The following is a 24,434-nucleotide window of genomic DNA, read 5'->3' as shown; positions in this document are numbered from 1 at the left end:
GGCCATTTTCTCGAAATGGGTTTTTGTCATACTCTGAGTCAGAAAACTCTACTTCAGCAGCACTTACACCAAGCTTTCCCGTTTCACTACTATGTACTTCTGAAGGCATTTACAGAGGGGTTTGTTCAGATATCATTCATAGCCTAAGTTATGTAACATTTTATACCTAAAAACGTGGTTAAAATTGCTATTTTATGGCTGTTTACACCATATTCTGATTTATGCAGCGATAAATAGTGATGGGACAACCGACTCTTTTACGGGAGTCGGTTCAACCGGACGGTCATTGGTTGGCCTACCGAGTTAATAGATTCGTTCACCGGTTCGCGTGCCCTTGGCGGGGGACGGGTGATGATCGCGTTTAACTTTACATAACTATGTAGATAACATTACGGGTATTTGTATGTGATATAGGCCTAATACTTTCCCCTTGGTAATGTAGCATATGAATTTCCATGAACACAATTCTAAAATGCACGAGAAATAAAGGCTTCTGCTATCGCTTGATACAGTAAGTCAAACTTGCCGAGAACCTAGACACCCGTTTGAATATAGACTCGTGCAGTAGCCTCGGTTACGGTCCATACGGTCTCGTTCAGTAGCCTGGTGCGCGGTCTCCTCGTGACAGCCTAGCCTAGCTACCACGTAGCAACATTCACTTCTCTAACATTTAACTTAACATAACTACCAAGATAACATGACGTGTATTTGTATGTGATGTACTGTATTTCCCCATTGATAATGTGTGAATTTCCGTGAACACAATCCTCTAAGATGCACCAGAAACAAGGCTCGGTTAATAACTCAAACTTGCCGAGAACCAAGACACCGCTTGATTACTTACTCGAGTCTAATGCACGGTTACATTAGAGTCGAGAGGGCCGGCAGGTTGCACGGTTACATTAGAGTCGAGAGGGCCGCCGGTTGCACGGTTACATTAGACTCTAGAGGGCCGGCAGGTTGCACGGTTACATTAGAGTCAAGCGGCCGGCCGGTTGCACGGTTACATTAGAGTCGAGAGGGCAGGTTGCACGGTTACATTAGAGTCAAGCGGCCGGCCGGTTGCACGGTTACATTAGAGTCGAGAGGGCAGGTTGCACGGTTACATTAGAGTCAAGCGGCCGGCAGGTTGCACGGTTACATTCGGTCTCGTTCGGGTCTAGGCATTAGTAGCTCATTTCCTGATTGATTCTACCACCACCACTCCAGTCCAGTGGAGGCGCTAATGAGCTAGATTACAACACACACAGTAGCAGAAGAATACCAGCTACACAACGGCCAACCATTGACATATATATATATATATATATATATATATAATGCCAACGGCACGAATGAAGTAAAAGAAAAAAACAGGAGTGAGTCGGTTCATTGACGTATGGCACTCGATTCTCCCGGCTCAGTGACACGAGTCGGGTTAATTAACCGGCTCTTCGGTCAGTTCGTCAACACTAGTGATAAATGGATATATCTAAAATAAAAGTACCTCTGTAAAACCCTTTGAATCAAATATGTCAACAAAATAAAAGAATAATTTGGAAGCTGGCTTCTACTTTGTGAATATTTTTACTAGGCATAGTGAAGTTTTTAATATTTCCCTAACCCCATTACACTATATCTGGAATGTCTTTTTTTTCATTATGGATAACTAAAATTAAGATAACTATTAACAATTGGATTGTAGATATCTGTAATTGTAGTGTTTCCTAATAATTTTATTGCAGATATTCAGACATTCAATAACATAAGATATACTATATTTTGAACCCACATCGGATCGGACTCCTGCTACTTCAAGTCAAGTCAATATTATTTGTCAATTCTGCAATATGTACTAGACATACATAGCAATTGAAAATACGTTTCTCTCCAACCCACGGTGCAATATGCAATATGCAATTGCAATATGATAGAGATGCTGTCTTATCTGGATGAATGCATAATGAATATTAAATACTAATGTGGCTCTGATGAGCGGTAGTTTTTAATATAACATATCTACGTACCCTACAGAAATATAATTACATTTCTATTTTAAATGCCTATGTATACAAGTTAATCTGAGTGGATCACATTTTGTCACAGATGAAAGCTGTCTCCACGCTGCGTTCAGCTGGGTGTAAAAACCTCAAATGTAGTTTATGTTTTACTTACAAGCTGTATTGAAATATTAACAGATCTCAATACACTTAATCCATGTTGTACTGTTATTGAATTAACTTGTGATGCCGTTGCAAGAACGAAGACTGACAACGTAGGTGGCCGTGTCGATGCCTGTTCACAATTGGCTACTGCAAACATCAGTGTTATATTTGTAGTCTATCATTCCGTTATTAATCTGACTTCAAGTCGATTTGAGATGCTTTCATACAGGAATAAGTGAAACATACTTTCTGAGGTGTTTGCATGTAATATTTGTGGAGATAGCCACGACTGATGCCAGATTAATTTGTGACACAACTTCTATTCCGTTGATTGTGTTTACGGACGTACATCATTCTCATCACCATGGTAGTCTACACTATCACTCATTTTTCACATTTGTTAGTTATGTTTGGTTCATGTCCGTCTCAGTTTCCCCTTCTGTGTCCTTTGGTTTGTCCCAACCAGTATATATGTCCCCTTGGGTCTGATTCAGTCAGGTCAGTTTGTTTAGTTCACATCCTGTATTGGTGTTGCTATTTTGAGTATAGTTATATTTTGTTGACATCTTTTAAAAGGCCTAGATATTATGGTTTATATTGTTTAGCATTTTTTAAAGTTTAAATTTAAGTTTCTTTATGAGGTAGATGATATGACAGTTTATTAACAGCGTGCTTAGATTTTTATTTGGCAGTGATGATATTTACATGTTATAAAACTATGTAAACTATAAACAATGTAAAATTTCCAGCTCCAGTTAGTTTCTTTCACCACCTGCTGGTCAAAAGGAAACATCACTGCTGGTTTATCTTCTCCCTTCAAATGAAAACTTTGACTTTAGGACACTTTTTAATAACAACCCAGTTCAAAACAATGAAACATAATCAGCATAACAACCAATAAAATACTAAATAGAAACTCACTGAGACAAAAGGAATGAAGTAAACATTACCAAAAGGTGGTGAGTTTCTGTCTCTAAGTCTTCCAATTATTTTATATCAACAATGTTTCATATCAAATACTAAACATCACAAGTTTGATTGTGTTTGACTTGAACTTTATTAGACTGATTCACATTCAACATGATCTGACTTCAGTTGGTGTACTCGACATTAAACAGCAGGGGGGTCCTCACTGCAGGCAGTGTGGTTGCACTGGGGCTGGTGGTCTGGGGTGGGGTAGGGGTCTATAGAGAGAGCTGGGCCTCCAACAGTGTGTTGGGCGAAGAACAAGCCTCAGATTGTCTCCATGGAAACATGCCTGTGTTGAAAGAACTTGTGTTAATTTAAAAACAGTGCCATCTACTTTACATGCTCTCGAAAAGGCAAATCTTTGTCATGGTTTTCATTTTTTTTGGTAAAGTAGTCATTAGCAATCTATATCAAAATTATTGCATATTCTACATATTCTTTTAAAACAAAGAAATTCTTTACCAGGTAGCTGTTCCTTTTGCTCGGAAATGTTTGTATTTCAAGTCTACATTAACCACTCAACATTACAAACATGTTTGGTATAAACTTATATACTTGTGTGATCACTCAGGTTGATATGTTAGTCCTCCTCCATCTTACCTTGTGCTCCTGGGCTGGTGCTTTAAAATTTCTCCACCAGATCATTCCTATCGACATGCTTTAAAACCTTCTTCACCACTTCTACAGACTGATGGCTGAAGTGATGTAGGATCTTATCGACTGTGTCAATCCTGTCTGTGTTTTCCAGTTGGTTCTTTGGGATGGCCTGGAATCCTACCAGGAGGTCAGAATCCTGCAGGAACCACTGGAACATCTTGAATTCCTTATCTGACAATTCTTCCAGTATCTTCAAAAGCCCCTCTTTATCAGACATTCTCTCCATTTTTGACAAGTTTTCACTGCAAAACAGAAAGACTGTACATTATCTTGACCTTATCATGGGGGAAGAGTTGAGTTTGTATTCACAGATAATTAACATGTTTTAGAAGCTTCTTAAATAAAATAAAAATATGATCAAATATCCTCCAACAAAGAATTAAATCAATCTATAATATGAGCCGGTCTCAAAGTTTTCTTCAGTGGAGGCATAGAAATGCTCCGCCTATTATTGGAGCGTAATTTTTAAAAAGTTTATGATTGGTGATGCAGACTCCTCTGTTGGTGGGACGTACATGCACACATTCCTGCAAACATGATGGGAGTGAGCACTCTCCTCCACCACAGTATCAGATGCTCAGTAGAACTGACTGTCTAGTCACTAGGACCCTGAATCTTGATCACTAGATATCTTTGAGTACTGTCGATAGGGTAAAAAACGACTGAATCGGTGCTAGCAAACTGGAGTTGCTGCAGCTAATGGCCAGAGCTCCCAGTTAGCTAAAATGCCAGTTGTGGGGGCATGTTCTAAAGAGTGCCTTTGTGTTTCTTAACAGACACAAAATGCAATTATAATTTCTGTGCAATATGAACAGGGCCCTTAAGTGACAACAAGATGCGTTTTCAACTCAGACATTGTGAAGAAACTTCAAACTTTAAATTCAAAGTTTGTACTGTCACCTACCTGTCACCTACAGCTCATGTAAATAAGATATTAGAATTATTGAATCCATATATGTTGCTACACAGAATAGGCAGAACCAATACAGTACAGTTATGTAAAAAACATACACATTATCAAATCAGAGGTGTCTGTATGTGGAAACATCTCCCTAGACTCCATCTTTAGAAAGGTAAGTCCTTTTAAATGGCTATCTATCAAAAAGACTAAACACTTTACTACTTCTTCTTTAGTTTTTTAGGGACACCTTTGAAAGGCCTGTTGGTCTCAGGAGCAGAGCAGTAGCTGATGTAACAAACAGGAAGACAGAAAACCATCCAACCTGTGATACATACCTGTTGGTGACGTGGTGACTATGGACACTGTCTGGAAGAAAGAAAATAAATCATATGAACCTAAGGCAGTATGTTCGGTTATTAGTTATGGCAAATACATTTTCCTCATGCATTTAAATGTTTATTAAATTGTATTACCTCCTGATAGTATCATTTTAAAATATTTCCAGTTCTAAAGTGTTCTTACCTGTGTTGTTGGTCTGTGATGCTGAGGAGGCAGAGAGAGAAGAGAACAGTTTATATATCAGTAGAGAGGGAGGAGGCTCTGTGGTCACGATTTCACCGAAACAGTTTGACTTCAAATCACCAGTAAACAGGAAGGGACAGAGGACACTCTGTGGTCACGATTTCACCGAAACTGTCTCAGAGACAGAGTACCTTCATAGACTTGTTATTTTTGAAGATTTTAATGTCACAAGATTTCAAACTAACGGTTTGACTTCAACGCATCATTTTAAAGTTTAAATGGAAGTGAGGGAGGGGTTCTCTTTAGAAGACTTTTATTGATCACCTGAGACAAAGTTCAGATGTTGCAGCAAATAAAAGTAAAAATAATTATTATTTATGATTATAAACAAAAGTAGTCCCAGGTGATTAGAGAGCCTGTTAGGTTTCTAGTTAGTGTGGATTTAAAGTCAACTAGTTTAGTTGTTGAAATTTGTTTATTAGGATAAACCCCTTGAGATGTATCATCTCATTTTCGAGGGGCTCCCAACATGTAACATAATAATTACATAACAACAGAGAAGTGAAAAATTTAACCAAAACAAAAAACAAACAAAACAAAAAAAACATCACCAACACCTGCATATATTCATCAATCCATTACAACCACCAAAATATACCGCCGATAGTAAGTAAATAAGTAAACAGTAGAGTAGGAGTAAATATCAAACAGTCAAATATAAACATTAGGTATAAACAGTAGATATAAAAATAACATGCATCTTTAATAACAGAGGCAGTTTATCTTAAAGTGAGCAGACAGGGCATATTTAAACAAACCAAGTAAAGAAATTGATCTTATTTCCACAGATAGATTGTTCCAATCTACTGGAGCCTTTAACTTAAAAGCTCTTTTGCCAATTCTTTTTTAACTCGCGGGACAGAGAAGTAGAGTTGAGTAGAGTGCCGAACTTCATAGTTTGACGTTTAAGGTGAAAGATACTGTTTTAAATAAGGAGGATAATTGAAATAAATAAATTTAAATATAAGTTGGAGCCAGTCAGTGTGTCTTCTATTACTTAAAGATAGTTAATATGTCCAACAAGGGAAACCTTCACAGAACAAATTATCAGACTAATAATCAACATATTACTCAAATATGGAGAATCTCAAACATACTCTCCCCAAAACCAAACCTCAAAAGTAATCACAAGTGTATCCCCACGCCGTCGTCCAAAGGACACCAATATGTTCTAGTACTAATATAAAGTATCTGGTTCTTATTATTACGGCATCTGTGGATCTACAGCAGAGCTGCAAAGATGAATTGATTAATGGATTAGTTGTCAAGTAATTCATTTCCAACTATTTTAATAATCAATGAATCAGTTTGAGTCATTTGTTAAGATAAAACGGTGAAACTTGTGTGATGTCAGCTTGTTAAATATGAATATTTTCTAGTTTCTTCTCTCCTCTGGGACAGGAAACTGAAGATCTTTGTCTTATAGGAAACAAACCACAAAACAATCGTATGGTTTTATAACCAGTATAAAGAGAAAGGACGCATTTGAAGATTTAACATCTTTCATCACATCAACATATTCAGAACTTTAATTCTATTTCAAGTGTAAACTCTATATTTTTATGTATGTGAGTATATACTGTGTGTTTCTAGTGAAGTAAAGTCTAAGTCTGTAAAATAAAAAGGTATAATTCACATTACAAAGACAAAGATGTTTATGAAGAAAGTTCAGCAGACTCAACAAGCCGTACACGTGGTGTCTGAAGGTCTCAGTAACCCTGATGCTCATAAAGGTCCGAGGGTCTGTCCAACGCTGCTCACAGCTTTAATTATGTCTAATTTCCTAAATAACTCAACAGCACTTAAATGAGTATTCTTAAGAAGTTCATCACACATTTTGGCGCTTTTTTCTGACAGATTTTAATATCCAGCTGCAGCTAAAAAGCAGACTTCCTGTCCTGAACACGGCCCTCCAGCTCGTCATTTAAAATCAGCCCCAGTGAGTTTCATAGCGTGACTTTATACCTGCTAACTAAAAACATAACATGAAAGATCTGAGTTTTTATTAAAAAACAACTTCACCTTTTACAAATGGAGACGTCAACAAAATGTTTTAGATTTAAAATTATTTACAGGATCTGCTGCAGTAACTGATGAAATGTTATCTGTCTGTGATAAAAAACACATATCTAAAAATTAAAAAGATGATTCTTTTTTTCAAATGGATTTATAGTCAGTCCCTCCAGAAAAACAAGATTATGCAATCGCATAATTCGATGCATAATACACCAAAGTCCGCATATCTATGCGGGGGCCACATTTTTTCAAATACGCCGCACTTTCGCCACATAAATTGCTGATTTCCGCGCAAAATATGCGGGGCTCGTATGATTTCATAATCCCCGCATTTTCGTTGCAAAAAAGTCATCATATGCATAAAATTGCATAAATATCCTGCATATTCCATCACATTTTTTAAGAAAACGTGCCGGATAATCAAGGATTTTTGCCCCGCAACAATCACAAAAAAACTTCTGGTAAGACTCTATAGTCAATGTGCTTTTTTAAATTACAAAAAAAAAATGAAAAATGAAAAATCTGAGAAAAATGTTCAGTTTCTCTCATGTTTTAGAATTATTGGATTCTGAGTGAAAATGTAACTGAACAAAACAATTATTATTATCCTTATTATTATTAAACTATAAGGCATGAAAGAATCTCCGTTTACTGTAAACCCCAATGCTCAAATTAACTAATTGGAATAATATTGACACATTCAATTTGTTAAGAAATTTTACTTATTTAATAAAAGTGTTGGGTGCCAGTAGCATTTACTGTCTTTTGAGTTTATTAAAGTCATATTTTTGTATTAATATAAACTCCTTTGCACTACTTAAAATGAGTCAGAATACTTTATTAATCCTCTCAGGGAAATTGTTCAGTTGCTCACAGTCAGATTCAAGGTAAATGTGGATAAAGTAACATAAAGTAACATAAAGTAACATAAAGTAACATAAAGTAACATAGCTACAGGGCAAGAAAAAAAGTAAGTAAGATTATGTTTAAAAGTAAGATTAGATTAAAAAAAATTGTTTCTAAAATAATGGATTGTACAAATGATATTGTAGTGCAGTATGAGCATAAATAAAGCAGTAAATAAATAACATATTCTACACGCTACTTATATTCACACTGTACTTGTTTGTACTGTATTTATGTTGACACTGTACTACAATAGAATTTCATCCATTAGAACTTTTTAACCTAATCTTACTTTTATTTAAGGTTTTTATTGATTTCTTACAGTAGCTGTATACTCTGAGAGTGAGATGTTCAGATGGATAAGAGAGTCTGTGTGTTGGTACAGAGCAGGATGTGGTTAGCCTAGCTTAGCTTTAGTACTAGAAGCGGTTTGGTTCAGTCTCACTGTGTGTGTGTGTGTGTGTGTGTGTGTGTCTGTGTGCGTGTCTCTGTGTGTGTCTCTGTGTGTTTGTCTGTGTGTGTGTGTGTGTGTGTGTGTGTGTGTGTGTGTGTGTGTGTGTGTGTGTGTGTGTGTGTGTGTGTGTGTGTGTATTCCTACCTCAGCTGATGAAGAAGGCCTGAAGTGATGAGGAACTCATCTTTTCTGCACTCATATGCAAAGAAGAAATTATGTTAATTTCTTGTAGTTTTCCTGACAGTTATAGTTAGAATTATGTTGAAAATCAGAAGGCAGAAAACAGCAACTTTTTATGCCAACTTTATGTTTTATCAGTTTCTTCCAGTTTTCTAAGAGAAAAGATTTCAGTGATGAAGACTATGATGGTAGTTTAGTTAAATGAAGGTCTGGTATCTTCCTCACCTCCAATAAAGAGCTTTTCTGTGTCAACATTCAGGACTGTCTACCATGCCCTGAATGAGACTGAACCAAACATTTCCCCAAATTTACATTTACATTTCAAAAGCTTTTCTTACTGACATTCTCAATGTTGTTCAAATATGTAAACATTTTCCAGATAATTCAACGATCATATCAATTCTGAATATGTTTATAGTATGTGAACAAATCCAAGAAATCTGACTCTGGTTTTTGGTTTCTGTCAATGTAACCTCCATCCAGAACCAGACCCACAGCTAAGATGAACAAAGACAGACCAACATTTAACTACTTTTTACAGTGTGATGGCCAAAAGCTCCACATGGTAACAACAGCCAGCAATGGTAATACTGTACATAATGTCCCCCTATTGTGTTTAGTACACAGGTTAACTTTACAGTCAGCCACACCCCAAACTATTCATGATCACTAAAGTAGTCTAAACACTGGTCATTTGATCTGTAATCTACATATGTATTTACTTTGAGCCTTACACTGTTTATATGGAGTGCACACATTTTAAATTGTAAATATCACTTGTTGTCTGGCGAGTGTAACGCCGTGTGTCTCTACCACGGTCTCTGACTGTAAACTACAGACACACCGATTTTTATTAGATTATCTAGTGACATTCACGCTTTAGTTAGTTATAAAACTGTGTCCAACCCATAAGTAGGCCTGTTATACATAGCAAACAAGCTAACAACAAAGACACCAGCACAACCTTAATATTTCACCTTTCCACACCTGCGCCTAGCTAATCTCCAAATCGCTAGTAAATGGGAGTTTGACAGTCCTGTCCAAAAGTGATGAATGAGTAGTAATGTGTAGTGTAGACTACCATAGTGATGAGAATGATGCACATCTGTAGAATTCAATATAAAACACAATTGGCAGCATAGGATATTGGCTCCTGCCCGACTCTCCCTTCTTGACTAATTTATTCCATTAAGTTTGACTTCCCCAGACGCCTCAACAGTGTTCAGCTTTTAGGAGTGAGAATGGCCGACTCTGTGAGGAGAAAAGATGCAAGTGGAGCCTCTGCGAAGACAAATAAGGAGCAAAGTGGTGGCGAGCTCGGCGCCATTACAGACGCACTGATGGAGAAACAGATGGAATTTTTTGAATCTCGCTTCACGCAGCTGAATGAGTTGGCCAAGGGCACAGACAGTAAGCTGGATGTCATCCGAACTGAATTGGCAGCGCTCTCCGGGAGTATTGGCTTAATTAAAGCTGAAATGTTGACCAAGAAAGTTGCTGTTGAAGACAACCCAAAGGCCGTAGTGGACCACGCTGCAGCCCTTAAAATGGCGGACATGGAAGACAGGAGCCGTCGTTGACACTTACACATTATTGGTTTGAAAGAAGGGACCGAGGGCTCGAACGCTGTACAGTTTCTGACATGATCTCTGCCTGAGTGGTTGCAGACTACAGTAACCATACAATCAAACACCACAAGCTTTTGGCCCAGCGATGGACACAGCACGGAAGAGAGGCATGGGATTGTTTCTACTGTACCCGGCGAGCCTGAAGATTAAACACGGATGGACTACCGTGTGTTTAACCATCCCTGTGAAGCTGAGGACTTCCTTAACTCCCGGCCCATGTCGACGTGGGAGAGCAACCGGTGGACTCCAGAGACAGGCACAGCTCCTCGGAAGTGGAGGGTTGACCTCCACCAATTGCTGGTTTAATGTGGAGCTCTGTCCACGATTTGTCTAGCTAGACTTAAAGGTTTTTTGCACTCTACGAGCGGTCCGTTATCGGGCTAATATAGCAGATTTTGGATTTTATTTTTTTTAAGGCTATCTCAGCTTTACCCAGGATAATGTGCCTGTCTTCGCCTTTTGATTTTGGCCACAGTCCCCGCGGACTCAGTTCTTTTTCACGGCTGGTCATGCTGGACGATTTCTTCCTCTTCTACCTGACTTTTTATTATTTATATTTTCCTGATGGTGATGTTCTCTGGTATAAGGTAACATACAAGACTTTCATTCATTTTATTTGGGTTAATCTGCCTTATTCGCTCATATGTTCAGTCTTTAATTTGTATGATGTAGCTAACTTGGTCAGTTTTCTTTTAATTAATGGTTTTACCTCATACAAAGAATGAAAGCACATTCCCTGTTTACTGCTGCTTCACCTAGCTACAACAGCTAGACTTTACTGCACTAGAATTATTAGTTTATTTTTACTTCTTTATAATGCGCCCTTAAATGCGCTGTATGTTGGGCTTTTGCCATGGAGGTATTAAGATAAAGGCTTTTAGTCTGGCACTTGTGATAGCCTAAATTCTAAGTCATCATACTTAACATTATCATTTCTCAGCTGACTTGTACAACGCTACCACTAAATAGTTTTTTTTTTTTTTTAATGTTATCCTGAATGTGGCTCATTGCAGCCTTTACTAGTTTGATATAGCCTACAGTCCATGTTGTTATTGTTATGAGTAATGGGATATTATTTATTTATTTAGTTATATTTTACTGATTCTATCTACAAAGACCATGGGTGTAGCTATAGTAGCCAGAAGAAATCTTAAATTCAGACTGCAGGACACATGGTCTGTAACTCTTCCTGCAGATGGCATCTTTATTCTTCCATTTTTAAAAACAATTAAACGTTTTTGATCTAAACGGACTGTGCTCCTTTCTAGACCTTAAGAAAGATTTTAACCCACCAGGCCCATCCTTCTGTTTTTACCTCCAGCTTAGAGCAGCTCTTAAGGCACATGGCGTACCGTGGCAGCATCCCTTGGCTGTACATCCGCTTCACGAGCTGTTCATTGCTGAAAGTGATTCACGGGGCATGGTATCCACTCTATATCAGGATATAAGGGAAGCCTCACACCAGACACTTCCACTAGACAGAGTATGGAGGAGGGATTCCCAGGGCTAGAGCTGGATTTCGACTGGACCAGTGTATGGAATAATGTCAAATTGGCTTCTAGAAATCCCGACCACCAGCAGATCCACTATAATTTTGTCCATAGGACTTATTGTGCTTCGTTCTTGCAACAGCATCACAAGTTAATTCAGTAACAGTACAACATGTATTAAGTGTATTGATATCTGTTAATATTTCAATACAGCCTGTAAGTAAAACAGAAGCTACATTTGAGGTTTTTACACCCAGCTGAACGCAGCGTGGAGACAGCTGTCAGCTGTGGCAAAATGTGATCCACTCAGATTAACTTTAAAATAGAAATGTAATTATATTTCTGTAGGTTACATAGATGTGTTATGTTAAAAGCTACCGCTCACCACAACCACATTATTTAATATTCATTATGCATTCATCCAGATAAGACATCATCTCTATCATAATACCATTTTTAGGTATTACATGTTAGTTAAATTAGGCTATGAATGATATGAACAAAGCCCTCTGTACATGCCTTCAGAAGTAGTTAAGTTGAGTTTTCTGACTCAGAGAAAAACCCATTTCGAGACAACGGCCTTCAAAGATATAGATTACAAAATCCCACACATTTTGCAAGACATTACATGTAGATACAGTGTTGTTTTAACGGTGAAGTGTTTACTAATGTAAATGTCACAAGTTGATCTGGGTGTCTCCGTGGCTTGCAGTGAGTGCCAGACAACGGATGATATTTTGTAACCACAACGGAGAATGTTTGCATGCATGTCTGTCATGCAGGTTCAGCAGACTTAAAAAGCCGTACACGTGGTGTCTGAAGGTCTCAGTAACCCTGATGCTCATAAAGGTCCGAGGGTCTGTCCAACGCTGCTCGCAGCTTTAATTATGTCTAATTTCCTTAATAACTCAACAGCACTTAAAAGAGTATTGTTAAGAAGTTCAACGCACATTTTTTCTGACAGATTTTAATATCCAGCTGCAGCCAAAAAGCAGACTTCCTGTCCTGAACACGGCCCTCCAGCTCGTCATTTAAAATCAGCCCCAGTGAGTTTCATAGCGTGACTTTATACCTGCTAACTAAAAACATAACATGAAAGATCTGAGTTTTTATTAAAAAACAACTTCACCTTTTACAAATGGAGATGTCAAGAAAATGTTTTAGATTTAAAATTATTTACAGGATCTGCTGCAGTAACTGATGAAATATTATCTGTCTGTGATAAAAAACACATATCTAAAAATTAAAAAGATGATTTTTTTTCAAATGGATTTATAGTAAATATGCTTTTTTGAATTACAAAAAAAATGAAAAATCTGAAAAAGAAATTCAGTTTCTCTCATGTTTCAGAATTATTGGATTCGGAGTGAAAATGTAATTGAATAAAACAATTATTATTATCCTTATTATTATTACCTTATTAAACCATAAGGGATGAAAGAATCTCCATTTAGTTATTCACTGTAAACCCCAATGCTCAAATTAACTAATTGGAATAATACTGACACCTTCAATTTGTTTAGAAATTCTACTTATTTAATAAATGTGTTGAGTGCCAGTAGCATGTACTGTCTTTTGAGTTTATTAAAGTCATATACTTAAAATGAGTCAGAATACTTTATTAATCCTCTCTGGGAAATTGTTCAGTTGCTCACAGTCAGATTCAAGGTAACATAAGAGTAAGAAAAGAGTCAATATGTGGATAAAGTAACATAAAGTAACATAAAGTAACATAAAGTAACATAGCTACAGGGCAAGAAGAAAAAGGTAAGACAGGTAAAGTAAGATTATTCACAGAATTTTCACAGAAACAGTTTGAGTTCAAATCTTCCGTAAACAGGAAGAGACAGAGGACACTCTGTGGTCACGATTTCACAGAAACTGTCTCAGAGACGGAGTACCTTTATAGACATCTTATTTTGAAGATTTTCATGTCACGCGATTTCACAAAAACAGTTTGACTTCAAATCATCAGTTTAACCCGAGGGGCAATGAGGGAGGAGTTCTCTTTAGAAGACTTTTATTGATCACCTGAGACGAATTTCAGCTGTTGCTGCAAATAAAAGTAAAATAATTAATAATTATAAGTGTTGTAGAAATAATAGCATTAAATACTGACAGTTAATGCTATTATTTCTTAAACTTAAAGCTGCAGATAGAAATGTCAGTTTTAGGGTGTTGTGCTGTGTATGAAAGGTGATTAGAGACCATTAGACTTCACACACACACACACACACACACACACACACACACACACACACACACACACACACACACACACACACACACACACACACACACACACACACACACACACACACACACACACACACACACACACACACACACACACACACACACACACACACACACACACACACACACACACACACACACACACACATGTTGACTCAGCCTTAGTTTGGGCCTCTCATGCAGAAGTTGTAGTTCATTTTTGGCTTCCTCTCTGAGAGTGAGATGTTCAGATGGATAAGAGTGTCTGTGTGTTGGTACAGAGCAGGATGTGGTTAGCCTAGCTTAGCTTTAGTACTAGAAGCGGTTTGGTTCAGTCCATACCTGTCAAGTTTTGGATTTGAAAATTAGGAAATTTTCCGGCGCCCACCGCGAGCAGTCCCACCACCCCAACCAAGCTCCAGTATCCCTTACATTTTAAGACAGGTGTAGGCCTACAAGAAAGCTAAAATCACCACTTGATGCAGAATGCTGAAAACATATAACATTGCTTGTCTTTACATTTGCATTTTTCTTTTCATTACACACATTCTTTTCATTTCACATAACTTTTCTTTACTCTTTTTAGTGAGTTATTGTACAAATGTGTTGCAGACTTTGCATTCTTTAAGACTGTTGTGGAAGGAGTGTATTTGTGGGCCAGAGTGGTTCATGTTACATGAGAGTAGAGCGCAGACACTTCTGTTGTCTAACATCATCCTATTCTCTGGAACAATCTGTCGTACCATGCTAAACACCCTCTCTCAACTTGCATTGCTATGGGGAATGCATAGTAAAGCCTTCAGAAGTTTTGGCAGCGCACCTTTTTTTCCCATCTATACTGTCTATGGTTGTCTCTCATCATCTGACCTCACACACTATAACCTCGCGACAAGTGCCACCTACAGCACCTGTAGTAGCCTACTACAGTACCTGTAGTACTACAGTACCTGTAGTAGGCTACTGCAGGTGGCAGTTATCGCGAGGCTAGTGACAGAGCTCAGATTGGGAATTTTTTTTTTTTTTTTTTCAGGTATTAATGGATGACGGCGAGACACGATAGCTGGGTACTGGCCATGATGGGCACTTGATGCAGACAGTACGTTTGCTCCAGTCTCGTCTCTCCCAGACTTCTCTCGCTCTCCAGGCCGGCATCAGAGAGTCGACCTACAGCAGTGCTTCGGAGGCTGTGGTTAGTGTAGACCACGTGTGTCAAACTCAAGGCCCGTGGGCCAAACCGCCCCCTCGCAGATTTGGATCCGCCCGCATATCAATTTAGGTTCACAATAAGTTTTGGCCCGTCTAGTTTTTGTAGCTTTTTCAATGTTTTGTCGCTTTTGCAGATGCTTTTGGTGCTTTTTTTCCCAACGTTTTTGTCACTTTTTCCTACGTTTTGGGGGCCCTTTCAGGCGTTTTTTTTCCACCAATGTTTTTGTCGCTTTTTTTGACCTTTTTTGTTGCTTTTTTCTTTGATGGCTTTAGTTACTTTTTAGGTGCTTTAGGGCAAACTGTAAGTGAGAAGACTATATGAGACATGCAATAATCCAGTAAAAAATCCTTGGCTTTTTCAATTAATTGAAAATGATGTGGATAAACTAAACATGTCTGGCCCTTGATGTGATTCTTATTTTCACGTGCGGCCCTTAGTGAATTTGAGTTTGACACCCCTGGTGTAGACCTTCGAAAGACCCACCTGAAAGGTAAATTGATGATAATAATTATAATAACAGTAGGCCTAATAGGCTTAATAATACATTTATATTTTTGGATGGTGGAAGAAAGTCTTTGCGATGGACATTTGGACACATAGGACTTGAAACATTTTACCAGACACAGGGGATCCCCAGGCCTGGCAAACATAAAACCTCTGAAGTTTTCCTTGTCTGCATCATTCGGGTCTTTGTGGTTTTTGGTGTGCGGATTGTTAGCCAGGCTGACAAACTCAACCCTGTCCTTGTCTTTCCAGAGGACGATATATTGCATGCAGAGGTCCCGGTTGCCCTCCCTAACACGCCAAGCCAAACGCACACACACAATTCTCCCGGTATTATCTCCTTGTGCATCAAAGTTGTCAAATTCTCCAAAAAGGTTAAAAGAAATAATGAAGTGGCTCATTGTTGTACTAGTATAATGTTACGCTAACTAGATGTAAGTTTGTTACAATAAATTGCAAACGGATACTTTGACTGCCTGTTTCTATGGTTACTCACAGCTTTATTTATTAATTTAGAACAGTAAACAGTCAGATTCACCGAACTCCTGTAGTAGGTGTCCTACATGACTTTTTTATGGACACCCTGCAGCCAATCAGAATCGAGTATTCACCCAGACCATGGTATAACTATATATATTACAACAACAACAGTGGACTTTGTTAAAGGAACACACCGACTTATTGGGAGTTTATCTTATTCACTGTAACCCCCAGAGTTAGACTAGTCCATACATACCCTTCTCATGTCTTATTGGGACTTTATCTTATTCACTGTAACCCCCAGAGTTAGACTAGTCCATACATACCCTTCTCATCTCTTATTGGGACTTTATCTTATTCACTGTAACCCCCAGAGTTAGACTAGTCCATACATACCCTTCTCATCTCTTATTGGGACTTTATCTTATTCACTGTACCCCCAGAGTTAGACTAGTCCATACATACCCTTCTCATCTCTTATTGGGACTTTATCTTATTCACTGTAACCCCCAGAGTTAGACTAGTCCATACATACCCTTCTCATCTCCGTGAGTGCTGTAATGCTGTCTGACGGCTCCAGCGGCATCAGGCCAGCACAGATCCTGCAGGTAACTGGTTCCAGTAATCCTACTGCTCCCAATAAGTGACAAAATAACTCCAACATGTTCCTATTTACATGTTGTGCTATATTTAGAATAAACACAAAGCGTTGAGTGAACAACGCCCCTCAGCTGTGACATATGAAATGTCCTCTATGAATAATCATAATAATAATCAAAGCTTTGGCACCTTTAAAACATAATGTTTTGTTGATTTGTTGTTTTTTTCTACATTACCCTTTCTTTTATCACAATGCTGCATGTATTATGTCTTAATAATTGGTTATTACCATTATTTAGTCCAGTATTAAGCAAGAAACAGCTGAAATGTAACTGCCAAACCCCACCAGACTCCATGTAAATAATCAGGTCATAAAACACACTTCATTCAAAGTGGACAGAAACAAAATAAAACTACCAAAAGCTGTCTTGGTTCATCTTTCCACTGTTCCAACAATCACCACTCTGGTTTGGTTGAAATAAACCCTTAATTCACCCATTTACATGTGGAGATATGCTGGCTCTATACACGCTAAAAGTCCTGATTATTTACATGGAGTCTGGTGGAGATATGCTGGCTCTATACACGCTAAAAGTCCTGATTATTTACATGGAGTCTGGTGGAGATATGCTGGCTGTATACACGCTAAAAGTCCTGATTATTTACATGGAGTCTGGTGGAGATATGCCGGCTCTATACACGCTAAAAGTCCTGATTATTTACATGGAGTCTGGTGGAGATATGCTGGCTCTATACACGCTAAATGTCCTGATTATTTACATGGAGTCTGGTGGAGTTTGGTGATGGTGATTTTGGGGCTGTTTCATGTTAAACTAAAAGGATCTTACTCTTTAACTAAAATGTCTATATCTGTAGGGATCCATCCCATAATGTTGTCAGACTCCTAGAATAATAATCTGAGTCTGTCAGCGGCAACAACAGATCTTTTAGTGACTTAAATACAAGATGTGTCTGTGTGTGTGTGTGTGTGTGTGTGTGTGTGTGTGTGTGTGTGTGTGTGTGCGTGGTCGTGAGCTCCTACATCAGCTGATGAAGGCCTGAGGTGATGAGGAACTCCTGCGAGAAATAGACACTTGTTTTTTTGAGCTCAGATGTGAAGAAGAAATTATGCGAATTTCTTGTAATTTTCCTGACAGTTATAGTTGACATAATGTTGAAATCCAAAAGGCAGAAAACAGAATCTATTTAATGTTTATTAAAAACAAATGACAGACAACACAAAGATGAGATTTACGTATGTTTTTCTTACTGACATTCTCAATGTTGTTCAATATATAAACATTTAACTCTTCTGGATAATTTAACGATCATATAAGTTCTGAATATCTTTATAGTATGTGAACATATACAAGAAATCTGACTCTGGTTTTTGGTTTCTGTCAATGTAACCTCCATCCAGAACCAGACCCACAGCTAAGATGAACAAAGACAGACCAACATTTAACTACTTTTTACAGTGTGATGGCCAAAAGCTCCACATGGTAACAACAGCCAGCAATGGTAATACTGTACATAATGTCCCCCTATTGTGTTTAGTACACAGGTTAACTTTACAGTCAGCCACACCCCAAACTATTCATGATCACTAAAGTAGTCTAAACACTGGTCATTTGATCTGTAATCTACATATTTATTTACTTTGAGCCTTACACTGTTTAAATGGAGTGCACACATTTTAAATTGCAGCGTTAAATAATCATTGTTGTTTTATATTAATCATCATGTTTTGTTCATGGGGTAGTTCATGTCCATCTCAGTTTCCCCTTCTGTGTCCTTTGGTTTCTCCCAACCAGTATATATGTCCCCTTGTGTCTGATTCAGTGAGGTCAGTTTGTTTAGTCCACATCCTGTTCTGTTGTTGTTATTTTGAGTATAGTTATATTTTGTTGACATCTTTTAAAAGGCCCAGATATTAAGTTCTTGGTTTATATTGTTTAACATTTTTTAAGGTTAATAAAAAGCCTCTTTCAATGAAAACTCCTGTTCTCCTCATTGCTTTGTCCCTGACATAAATATATAAATATAACTATATATATTAAAGAACAACAACAATGGACTTTGTTAAGAGTAAGACAATAGTGCCGAGTGCAAAGGGTGCTGGAATAAATATGGGATTATTAATGTAAGTGGTTTCTTCATGAGGTAGATGATATGACAGTTTATTAACAGCATGCTTGGATTTATATTTGACAGTGATGATATTTCCATGTTATTAAACTATGTAAACTATAAAGGATGTATAATTTCCAGCTCCAGTGGGTGTTTCAGCTCCAATTAGTTTCTTTCACCACCTGCTGGTCAAAAGGAAACATCACTGCTGGTTCATCTTCTTCAAATGAAGAAAACACTTTTTAATAACAACCCAGTTTAAAACTATGAACCATAATCAGCATAACAACCAATAAAATACCAAATAGAAACAGAGAAACTCACTGAGACAAAAGGAGTCACCAAATAAAACATGTTCAAATCCGCCTGATTAGATAATAAACTCTGTTTCACATCATCAGTTATCAGACTCCCAAACTGATTATCTTCTGTATTTATCACTCCTGTTGTCCTCGGGTCAAATTTGGACCCATTTTCAATAAGTCTCTGTATCAAAAATGTGGGTTTCTTTCAACAAATCGTCCAAAACAAATAGCGTGGATGGTTCCATACAACGTTCTTTAGTATAAAATAAATGATCAGTTATTTTATTAGATTTTATAGCATTTGAAAAAAAATTGATAGGTTGAAAAAAGTGACAAAAATGTTTGAAAAATGGAAAAAAAACATGAAAAACGTAAAGAAAACAATCGACAGACATCAGAAATAGTGACCAAAACATTGGAAAACAAAAGGTCAACAGGAAGACAACACGAGGGTTAATATAATAATATGAGAGTTTTCTGATTGGCTGATCATGTCTTGAGGTACAACTGAAACATGAAAGGAAATATTACCAAAAGGTGGTGAGTTTCTGTCTCTACGTCCTCCAATTATTTTATATCCAACAATGTTTGATATCAAATCCTAAACATCACAAGTTATATTGTGTTTGACCTGAACTTTATTAGACTGATTCATATTCAATGTTTCAACACATATTTAAAACTAATTCTATTTTAAAGGTAAACTATCTTTTGATGAATGTATGTGAATATATATGAGTGTTTCTAGTGAGGCAAGGTCTAAGTCTAAGAAATGATGATGATCCAGTGAAGACACTCTGAGCAAACTCATTTCAAGCAGACATTTTATTAATATTTGACAGAAAACTGCATCAGGGTATAATGAGGAAGTTATCAGTCCCCTGGGAGATATTTTTTTTACATTGTTGTTATTTTGCTTCATTTCCACACAAAGAGAAACATATAGACATGCATTGATATGGATTAACATGCACAGCACAGTGATCAGTTAGGTAGTTTCCAGGAGGATGACTGGTACCTCTCCAGCTACCAGTCACCACTCACACTACCCTCTGGTCCCAATATATACTGTAAATACATTGAATAACTCAAAATAAAAAATTAAAGTACAACATGAAATGATCAACATGTTTCCACATGGCCAGGGTCTTCTGAAATATTATAACTGGTCATTAGGCATGAATACACATGAAGACACAAGGGTATATAATATATAATCACATTTATTGATTATAATATTCATTAAATGAAAGTCCATTAGATTTCATGGCTGAAGTGTGAAAGTTGATCAGAAAATTTGTGTCTGACTTCAGTTCTGTAACATCCTATGAACAAACTTATTAACAAGATGAGGAACCATCATGTTTAACAGCTTTATATGGATATTTATTAATGTCAGTGATGTGTTATGGTCCCACCACCAGTTTACTTCTGTCAACATCAAATTAACATCAGAATAAATCACAGCCTTTATCGACTGAACAGCACGTTAGAAAAGCATAAAAATATTAAACTTACACAAAGAAAACTTAAGAATGATAAATGTATTTATGATCTGACTTCAGTTAGTGATATAGAGGGAGGAAGCTGCTGTACTCAACATTAAACAGCAAGGGGGGTTCTCACTGCATTTAAAACTGTTGTCCCAAACTGTTCTCTAATCTGTCAACACGTTCTCACACTCATCTCATAAAATATGGAAGCCTGGTCAGGTGCCTTTGTCGGTTCTTATTGACGCTAAAAGTCTCCTTTAGCGCTTTAAGTAAACACGCTTGGTAGGGACTATAAGTAACTGTGCCAGGTCGGGACTATTGACATCCCTTTTGACGCAGTTATGTTAAGCTTACGGTTCCGTGACACGCGGGAACTACGGGACGGTTGGGTTTAGGAAAGGGTCGTGGGTGGGCATACGGTTCTGTGACACGCTGGATGAAAGAAAAAAACGACAATAGCAAGCGTTACAAGCGGGACACGAACCCCGTCTCCTGGGTGAAAGTCCTGTGTTTGACCCATCCACCACCCCAACCAACCTCCTTGTGTGGAAATTTGCCCTTAAATACTACTCGCTAAATCTTATCTAACTGCTGCTCTCCCCAGTGCGTTACACAAACACGCTGAAAGACGCCTTTTTTGTCGCATCAGACACTGATAGCCACTGTCCAAACAAATTTATTTTACGAGTTCGGAATGAGAACGGGTTGACTCTGTAGTAATTTATGATTAAACATGAAACTACAAGAACAAACAGAAACAGTCATTACACCATAGAGGCACCGCTTTCATGAATTACACATTTTACATTTAAAAGGGGATTACATTTTTAATTTCATCACATTTAATAGATTATACAATTATAATGACACATTTGATCATCAGTGTAGAACTTGTTTTCTACACAGCTGTCTGCTCTCAGTGATTCTAGTTCATCTACTTCACCACTGCTTCTTTAAATACCAAACTGCTTCTCTTAGTTTACCAAACTTGTAGCGCATCCCTGCTTTTATTCCTTTATCTTTATCCATTTGACTTTTCAACTCTTCCAGTTTTCTCTTCTTCTCCATGTCTCCTCTCTCCTTCATCTTCTCAATCAGGAAGTCCAAGTGGTCATAAATGGAGATTGAATTAACATTCAGGGCGATCTGCTCCAGATTGACAACGTGCTGAAAGGACTCTTCCAGCAACTGATTTTTTTCTTGCTGAAGAATTTCTATTTCCTTCGCAAGAGTCTCCAAAATGCTTTTTGCCTTTGCCTTGTCTTTCTGAAGTCCTGCCATGTTCTTCTCAAAATATTTCAAAAGGCTTGACTCATCCTCACTTACTGCCTTGTTCTTTTCATACTTGTCTTTTACATCTTTCAGGGTCTTCTGAACTTTCCTTGTCTTGGTCACATAGATCCAGGGGTTTTTGACATGCTTTGATTCATCTGAACACTCACCCTCACAGTCAATGCATTGTGCTTCCTTCACATGAACTGATGCAGGACACTTACTGGTACATACAGTGCAGTGGCCATCTTTCATGACCTCACAGTGTCCTGGATACCAGGCCAGTGTGCATGGGTAGTGACAGTTCTCCTTACAGACAGTACAGCAGACAGCTCCTCCATAGTTTAAGCCAAGTGCCCACCACCTCCACTCTCTGTCGACTTTTTGTTTAATTTTGTAGGGCTCATCAACTTCTACAGTTAATTTCTCATTCTTATTCATCTCTTCTTCATGTTTCTTCAGACCTTCCTGAGTCTGTTGTATTTCTGTCTGTTTTAGATCAATAAATTCAATTCTCTCCTGCAGGTTATTGATGCAGGCTGTCAGTCTGATTTGTGAATGCAACACTTCAACAGTTGTCATCAGGTTCTGAGGGGATTGTTTGATCAGGAAATCAGCAAATTTACCCATATGGTTCATTGTCATTTCCCATGCACCTTTTAGAGCATTGTTATTGCTTTTCTTGGTTTTCTGTTTGCTCTGGCGGTTGTTGAACATAAAATGAACAGGTTCATCATCTTCATCTTTGGCACATTTAATGTTTGCAGCCTCGAGAACTTTCAGAAGATTTTCAGGTGTCTCACCATCTGAGTGTGTGATGAGGGCGACAATGTTCTTCTCTATGTCTTTTCCAAACAGAGAGATCACTGAATCAAAGATGTAACTCAGTCGGTCACTCAGTCGACACACAGCCGTTTCCATCACCAGACCCACTGCATTAATCTCATGAACTCCATCCTTTGACTGGAACAAGTCTAATAATCTCTGACTGATGATGTCATCTTGTTCGATCCCTCTGGTGTCTCCGTATCCAGGAGTATCGATGATGGTCAGAGAGTAGGGCAGAGTTTTATCTTCAAAACCAAAGATCTGGTACACGATCACATCTGATGTCTGACTTTCTGATTGACTTCTCGTCTCCTCCTCTACAATCTTAAACCAGACATCATCTTTCCACTCCACTCCCATGGCGTAGTTGACCAGAGCGTTGATCAGAGTAGATTTTCCTGCTCCTGTTTCACCAACAAGTAAGATGGTTTTGTTTATCGTGTTTGGATTTTTTTCACCAAGAGTCATTCTTGTCACAGTTCCAATGTTATCTTTCCTTGGTATCAGCTGGTAGATAGTAGGAGATCCTGGTTGGATCAGATATTCACAGGTGATGTTGTCATGCTTGGATGAGTTGTTCCTGTAGAAAAGTAAAGACATGAGCTCAAAAGTCAAATGAAATAACATCACTCTACCTCCTCGCGGCAAAACTATTTTACCTGGTGAATGCTCAAAACATGAAACTATCTATAAACTGTGCAGTTACACATCATCAGATCGTATGGCATCATTCAAAACAATCAGCCTCATCAACAATTAATAACTAATGAGCAAAATAATATCAATACTAAAGGAAAAAATAAAAAAAAGAATACATTGAGTTGATTTTGTCAAAATACACATGTATTCAGACACGGAATCTGTACTTCAGAGACTTTAAAAAAGCAGTGCTAGTAATATAATGATGTAATAATGTAGTAAGTGACCATAACGTAAATTTGATCCTGAAACTATTTAAAAATACATCTGGACATCTGGTTCTTGCTGGATTTATTTTAAATAAATGTTTGTTACGTCCCTATAAATCACTGAAGGAAGTAACGATGGTGATTCAGTCTACAGGCCACTGATTAAAGTATTGCAATATTTATATATTGCCAGTATCATGAACTGGGTGTCTGGCCTCAACATCTCTTGGATTGTATGTGTTCACACTAAAAATGGATTTATGCATACAATTGTGAAAACCTTAAGCTTATGTATCAACAACAAGACTCCAGACCACAAAATATAAATATAATGAATAAACCTAGACGTTCGGCTCTAGAAATATCAAAGCATCGTGAATCTAAACCCAGAATCTAGACGCCAAGATCAATCAGAAATAATTCTGAGCCATTTTCAGAAAATAGTGCTTGTCAGCCATTAGTCAAAATCACATAAATCTCTAATTTTCTAAAGTTATTTACTGCACTTTGGAAATGTCTGCTTCTCTATAGATAAATATCTTTAT

General features: G+C 37.7%; 1 protein-coding gene and 1 long non-coding RNA gene across 3 annotated transcripts; both read right to left on the bottom strand.

The window, feature by feature from the left end:
- Positions 1-3,182: 3,182 nt before the first annotated feature.
- Positions 3,183-10,755, bottom strand: LOC114570807 (uncharacterized). Of its 2 annotated transcripts, XR_003694582.1 has the most exons (6): positions 10,568-10,755; positions 8,774-8,818; positions 5,194-5,214; positions 5,007-5,037; positions 3,714-4,012; positions 3,183-3,402 (listed from the first exon to the last, which is right to left on the bottom strand). It is a non-coding gene; the product is annotated as an uncharacterized LOC114570807 (long non-coding RNA). The 2 variants fall into 2 exon arrangements; XR_003694583.1 differs by lacking the exon at positions 8,774-8,818.
- An 11,065-nt stretch (positions 10,756-21,820) lies between these two features.
- Positions 21,821-23,581, bottom strand: LOC114570575 (uncharacterized). Its single transcript, XM_028600899.1, has one exon. The coding sequence runs from the start codon at positions 23,579-23,581 to the stop codon at positions 21,821-21,823; it is 1,761 nt and encodes a 586-aa protein (XP_028456700.1).
- Between the last annotated feature and the right edge of the window lie 853 nt (positions 23,582-24,434).

Source organism: Perca flavescens, chromosome 16 (genome assembly GCF_004354835.1).
Source record: "Perca flavescens isolate YP-PL-M2 chromosome 16, PFLA_1.0, whole genome shotgun sequence".
NCBI lineage: Eukaryota > Metazoa > Chordata > Actinopteri > Perciformes > Percidae > Perca > Perca flavescens.
This window is presented reverse-complemented; position numbering and strand designations above follow the sequence as displayed.